Here is a 6,897-nt window from a genome sequence, read left to right on the forward strand (position 1 = left end):
ATATATACATATATATATATATATACATATATATATATATATACATATATACATACATGCATAAATGATATTTTCCACGCCATTACATTTTGTTCTAATCATGATGCATTCTCTTTTGCTTCATTCTAGCGTTCAGACTGTTCCATGAAACACGATATGTTCTATGAAGGTAAGGGATATCCTACAATTATTTAATGCACCAGTCAAATTACTGACAAATAACTGTCCAACTATAAGCTTTTTCCGCTTATTTCTTACTACTCTTGAAACTTATTCCTCTCTATCTATCCATCTAATTACTATCTTATATTTTTATATGTCTTTCTGTCAATCTATCTATTCAACTATCTATCTATTTATTTATCTATCTATTGCTGTTTTGTTTTTTGGTCTTCTTCTTCTTCTTCTTCTTCTTCTTCTTACTACTACTTCTTATTATTATTATTCTTTATCTTCTTTTTTCTTCTAATTATTATTATTATTATCATTATCATAATTATTATTATTATTATTATTATTATTATTATTATTATTATTATTATTATTATTAATTATTTGTGCTATTTTTCTTTGTTGTTAACTGCCTCTACCAATAGTTCTACCAACAATATTTGATTTTACACAGAAAGTGTTGCATTCCTTTTATATTTTGAATTACTGTTAATGTGAGCCACCAGAAAATGTTCCTGGAGCAGAAACATTTTGTCTTGACATTTTCCTTTCACATTGTATATTCTACGAGAGAGAATCTGTCACTTTGTTCACATTTAAAACGGCCGTATTAATGGTAGCAGAAAAAAGTATACCCTACGGTGATGCCAAGTCAAAAATCTTAAAAGCCGCCTCTGCTAGGATTTTTCAAATATGAAAATCAGGTTGTAAGAAAATGAGTGTAAATAGTAATTATACGGACGGATAGGATAGTGTCGAAAATGTATTAAACCAGAATTTTTTTAAAGATATTAGTGATAGCGTTGAGAAACGTAAGGATATTCAAACAAATATGCTCATCATATGTCGTAATAGTTCAAAATTTGGAGTCTCCTGTTATCCAGCTCCAGTAAAGTGGTCTATTTATGTCAAGAAAGAACCGTTTTCTTTGTCTTGTAATTTTTCCAAGTAGTAACATTGTTCTGAATAGTGTGAAGGAGTGTTTTTTTTTTTCCATGTAATTTTTTCTAGTACTGTTAATATCGTTGTAACTGCTGCTACTGTGGGCACTGATGTCATCAAATGTCAATCATGAAAGAAATACCTTGTGGCACTACGGGTACGAGAGATATCTACAGGCACAGAATTGTTGTCCGTCATGCTCGCAGATCCATAGACCTCTTATGCACTCACTGCTACAATATGAGCACTATTGAGTTGGGAAGCTATGCTGTACCACTGTTATTTTATGCACAGTGTTTCACCTTATTTGCCGAACTTACCTTGAAAACCGCCCCATAGCTTTCTTTTAATAAAGTGATGTAAGTAGGGCTCATCTGTGCCTGAGTAAAATAGACAGTGCGATGAAAGGGGAGTCACTTTTCGGTTTCACATGAAACGAAATATGAGAAAGAAGAGAAATGTGTTCTTCAACAGTGATCATCTCAAAACGTGGGTGACTCTGGAAAATGTATTAAATAATGGATATTATATTAGAAAAAAGCGGATGGCAAAGGACACGTATTAGGAATGGCGTGGGCAAGCATAGGAGTGTCAGGTTCCTAGTTCCGCACGTTTGTCAATTCATATATTCTGCAAGTTAACTACACTTTTTATCGCTTTCCTCGCATCTTTTTTTAAATTTAAAATTCACACACGATTTCAAATATATTGTAAACTCTCTTTTTAATAAAAATAAACCCAGTGGTATATAATAAATCGCTACTATTAATACTTTGAAGAACTACGTGTTTAAAGTGTCTTACATAGTGACATGAGATTTGTTAAAATATTTTACGTTTTGATATCAAATCATTACATTACCGGTTCAGCATTTCTTTCGTACTGTCGGATCGATAAGATAAAAATACCAAACAAAGAAGACGATGTCGTCAACTATTCTTTTACCCTCAAAAATTATTTGCCTTCTACCTAAATTAATAAAAGCGGCAGAATGTGGTGAGCTGGCTTAAGGCGCTTAGCTAGAAAATTTATTAGCCCGCTGGACATAATGCTTAGTCGCATTTCCTCCGTCTTCATATTGTGATTTCTAACTCTACCGGGAGCGTCTTCTCGGGTCGGTGAAACAAGTGCGAAAAGAGCACAGGGATTTATGTAATTGATTGCTCCCTCCACACTCAACTAAATTTCGAGACTTTTGCCTATAGTACAAATGAATATCAAAAAGGCAATAGTATGGCAGAATTATCAGAAAAATGTATTGTACATTTTCATCCATTCCAGGTTCAAATCCCACCAGGCAAGCGTGTTTTGTATCCCTCCTTTACCCATGTCTATGTAAAATATACCTGTTGAAGTACTAGTTCGGGTATTACTTATTGACACATCCCCTGAAATGTGTTGGCATTATGCCTTAATCCAAAATCATTATTGTTGTCCTTTCATCTACTGTTATTTACCTTGAAGGTATACATTCCCACAGATCCCCAGTCAGAGGTAATATTCTCCTATACTCCCCTCATGTAAAATGCCTTTGCTTTCCGTTTGTTTCATTATGAAAGTACATTGCTACATGCGATGTTCAAATAACTATCCAGTAAAAGAAACAAATGTACTTGCGTATTCATTTTTATTGTAGTGTATTTCATTGTATTTGCAGTTGATTACATATCGAGTTGATAATTAGTTGCTCGTTAAAGACACCGCATGCAGTAGGATATATAAACTACCAAGGCGGTGCCAGCGAATACATTCCTAAAATCTTTCTAACACAAAACGGATGGAAAAGGAGGGTGAATAGAAATGGCAATTATTAAAACAATCACATGAGAATGCAACAAAAGCACTACTGCCACTAATAGCAACTCTTGTCTTCGGTTTGCAAATCAAAAGAAGATATTGGTCAAATTCAGACAAATGAAGAACCGTCGCATATGCAGTACGATGGTAACTCTATGCTCGATAAATTGATTCCCGAACTTGGAAGGTTACCATATGACCTCGAAAGTATTTAGAGGAAGCCCTCACCAATGTATGATAAGAAGTGCCTTCCATGCGCGAGGCAGGTCATATGTAATACTGGGTTTGGTTTTCATGATCAAGATGAGAATCAAAGGATAGCCCGAGCTACCATGTAGGGGTTCCATCATATGTTTGCTTTCCGAACTTTAATAAATTTAACCGTAAAAAGATCGTTCAACTGGGTACGCAGGCTACCTGTTGCTCATGGATATTACGTCAGCAATTTTTCCAGGGCCCAAATACCTACAACCATCAACGGATTTCATTTTTGTCACAACCACATATCAATGTCACATAAATAAAAGAAAACATTAAATATTGTAGTTTTAGTGACATTATGTACGAAATGAAAGAGAAAGGCACAGTTGGCATAGATTTAAGTATAAGTTTCATCGGATAGAACCGACAGTGGTTTAAAAGAACATGGTGTATATACACCCTATATATAACCTACAACTGAAAAATACAGTTTACTTTTGGGTGATCTTCTGAGACATTGGTATTAGCATTAGGGTGCACGTCGATAAATTAAAATATTCATCCGTCTCAGTAAAGTGAATTGTATTTACGCTCTAGTAGGTTAAGAAAACAATTTATTGGGAACACATTCGCACACATTCACAACTTCATCACAATGAGTATCAATTTTTCTTTGCGGCAATTGTGATGGGAACACTCGTGCTGCTGATAATATTGGAACGGATATATATGCTTCCGGCATCTTGTCCGAATGCAAGAAAATCAAATTATGTTAATTTTTGCCTCTTTCAAAGTTAAGAATGATGTAGTAGGAATTAGCTTAATTTAATGCTTGTGGTACTTAGTTTTAGACTTCGAGAGTATTCAACCCTGGACACTTAATTACCATTTTGTACATCTGTTTGTATGCATTTTGCTACAGATAGGTCATTTTCTGTGAAGCTTCCTTTTTCATTTGCTTTGTTAGTATTCACTTCTATGATCAGATTCAGGAATTGTCTTGAAGAAGCATTGCAAAATCCCACTTCTTCAGGGCAGACTAAAATCTTCCAAATGCCTTCAGTGAAATTGCAAGATTTATATTGCTCTAAAATATTCTTCCTCCAAACATTGTTGAACATGTCTTTGAATCTATCACAGCCATCTTCATCAAAAACACTGTTAGAAATACTAGCCGAGTATCATCTTAAATCATATCTTAGTTTTAAGATATAATTTAGGGAATTAGTGAAGAAAGAAGCGAAGAAGAGAGATCGAAAGACAAAGAAGGACGAAAACAAAGAAGGATAAAAGAATGAAAGAACAAAAGAAGGAAAAGATGCAAGCACACTTCGTACGTTGAAAAATGTACGGAGTATTTTATTTGCTTCTCTTCCGATTCTGATATTTTACCCACTTTCTTAATTGTTAACTATTTCAACAACAGGAACACCAATATGGCTGTTATTGACTCTGAGAGCAAACCTAGTACAGTCAAGATATATTCAAAGGAACAATTATTTAATAAATGATATAAAGGAAGAGCGAAAAAAGAAACGCGTAAACAAAAACCACAAAAACAATAAGAATATCTCCGAGAATAAGTGTCAGATATATAATAAACAAGGGAAACACCACCAAAGAAACATTCGCAACAACTGCAAAAGTACTTGATATACTATTGCAATAACAAAGTAAACGCTATGAGCAATAACAATAATTATCTTCCCTTATACAAAATTTACTTAAAACCAAATATTGTATTTGGTTACCGATGCTTTCAAAATTATTCAATGTTCACGAATGATTTTAGTTTTCTTGTATATTTGTTTTTCAAAAATTTATGCTGGGAAAAATGTATTTGGATATGCATACGCAAATACAGACACGTAAGCGCACATGCATAATCACACACACACACACACACACACACACGCACACAAGAACACACTCGCAGCTATGCACACACACGCACACACAACACAAACACACACACACACACACAAACAAAAACACACACACACATATATATATATATATATATATATATATATATACCTATACAAGGTGCAGAGGTATTTGAGGACATGTTTGGTAAATGAATAAACAAGTGTAATCTAACAAAAGCAAAATGTATTTTCATAAGAAATTGTGCACATATTCTGCATAAGCTTTCTTGTAATTTCATTCTATGATTCGACCTTCATCTTCGATATTTGCTTGAAGGTGGGATCAGAATTGTTGATATGATTGTACTAAACAGCCTTTATTCGTTTCATATTCACATGGATTACCGTGGCTATCAGTGCAGCTATGGGATTGTGAGAATGTCGATTAGTGCCGTCGATTAGCTTACTTTACAAAAACGCTCCAAGCTATTAAGAATAGTCCATCAGACTTCAAGTTTCACGTTGATGCAGCCTTTTGCGAAATTATTTGTAGAGGATCTAATTGAGAAGCTATGTAAGACCTTTTCAGGATTCTTGAATGTTCTTCGGGAAAGATACATCACGAGAAGCAGTTGAACTCCCTTGTACGGGACTGATTTATAGACATGTGACAGATAGATCCATATGATATCGATGTCACTTTTATCTACCCTAGCTCTCTGTATTGCACCCTAAATCATAGATTTGTAGTTTATGTATCCAAACATTCCTTGAATACACCATTTATCGACGGGTATATATAACTATTTAATAGCTGTGAAGTATTGATTAAACCTTGCAGCCAAGCAAACATGATGGAGAAGATTCCCCCATCAATGTTCTGATGTGGTATTGTTTTGAACTGATTGGTGCTACATAATCTCTGTTCTTCTTTGATACGTACTCCGTCAGCTATTATACTTTTACCTTAGCAGGTGTTCTGAAGTCACACGATAATATTGGAGCATTTCTTATCCATCAGGAAAGATATTCCGTTTGGTCCTGACTATGATTTGTTTCCGGCTACATGAACCACTTTCTAACTATACTCAGTGTTGATGGTTTGTCGTTGAACATTTTTTCTGGCACTGCTGATCATGCAAGATCCTGGATCGCTAGTAACACCTTTCTACGAGAGAAAGAGAGACCAAGCTTTTTAAAGACGCTGATGAAGAGTTTCTTTGTCTTCTGTGATTATTATGGACTTTAGTCATTCAGTTAATTTCCTGGTAAACTGCAATGGGTTTATGAATATTCAATTTGGGGTTTATTTTCAATTTCTCATAATTTCGCTGATTCTGCTTTGCTGAATTCACTATGCATCGCTTTCAGGCTTTTCCAAAAATTCTCTAATATTTGAATCTAGGAATTTTGTGTACGCTTCATTTCTTTCTTGATAATCCTACTCTTCTACCAGATATTATTAATTTATCGTTGACGTTCGAATTTCTGAGATGTTTTCGTTCTTGGGAGTTTTAATCCATAGATGTCTCTACACATTGCAAAACAGTGTCTTCAAATGCAACTAGTTAATGGTGATTCTCACGTTCTATCTGCAAACTATTACTTCATTTTTTGCGCCAGCTGGTGGCAGGTTGTACTTCGATCATTTGATGTTCAGAACTTGTAGAAATTTCTCATCTGTTTCATTGTGCGTTGCCGTTTGAGAAGTAAAATTTGGCGTAGTCAGCAGAGACATAGGAAATGTTCAAGACGTTTGAAAATTAAAGTAAAACATTGTGGTGTGGCAGCTCTCCATCCTCTTCGATATAAATATCTTATATATGATATTATAATATCATATATCATATTATGTCATATCGTATTATGTGTGTATCTGTATGTACCTTTATATATATATATATATATACATATATAT

At 34.3% G+C, this 6,897-nt stretch overlaps 1 protein-coding gene across 1 annotated transcript in view; it reads left to right on the plus strand.

Moving 5' to 3' along the window:
- Positions 1 to 6,897, plus strand: part of LOC106876909 (carbonic anhydrase-related protein 10-like) — a 1,215,161-nt gene that overhangs the window by 1,137,914 nt on the left and 70,350 nt on the right. Inside the window, exon 9 of the mRNA XM_052965551.1 lies at positions 130 to 169. Within this exon, the coding sequence (XP_052821511.1) occupies positions 130 to 169 (40 nt within the window). The remainder of the gene's footprint in view (positions 1 to 129; positions 170 to 6,897) is intronic.

The sequence above is a fragment of the Octopus bimaculoides genome, chromosome 2 (genome assembly GCF_001194135.2).
Source record: "Octopus bimaculoides isolate UCB-OBI-ISO-001 chromosome 2, ASM119413v2, whole genome shotgun sequence".
Taxonomy (NCBI): Eukaryota; Metazoa; Mollusca; class Cephalopoda; order Octopoda; family Octopodidae; genus Octopus; species Octopus bimaculoides.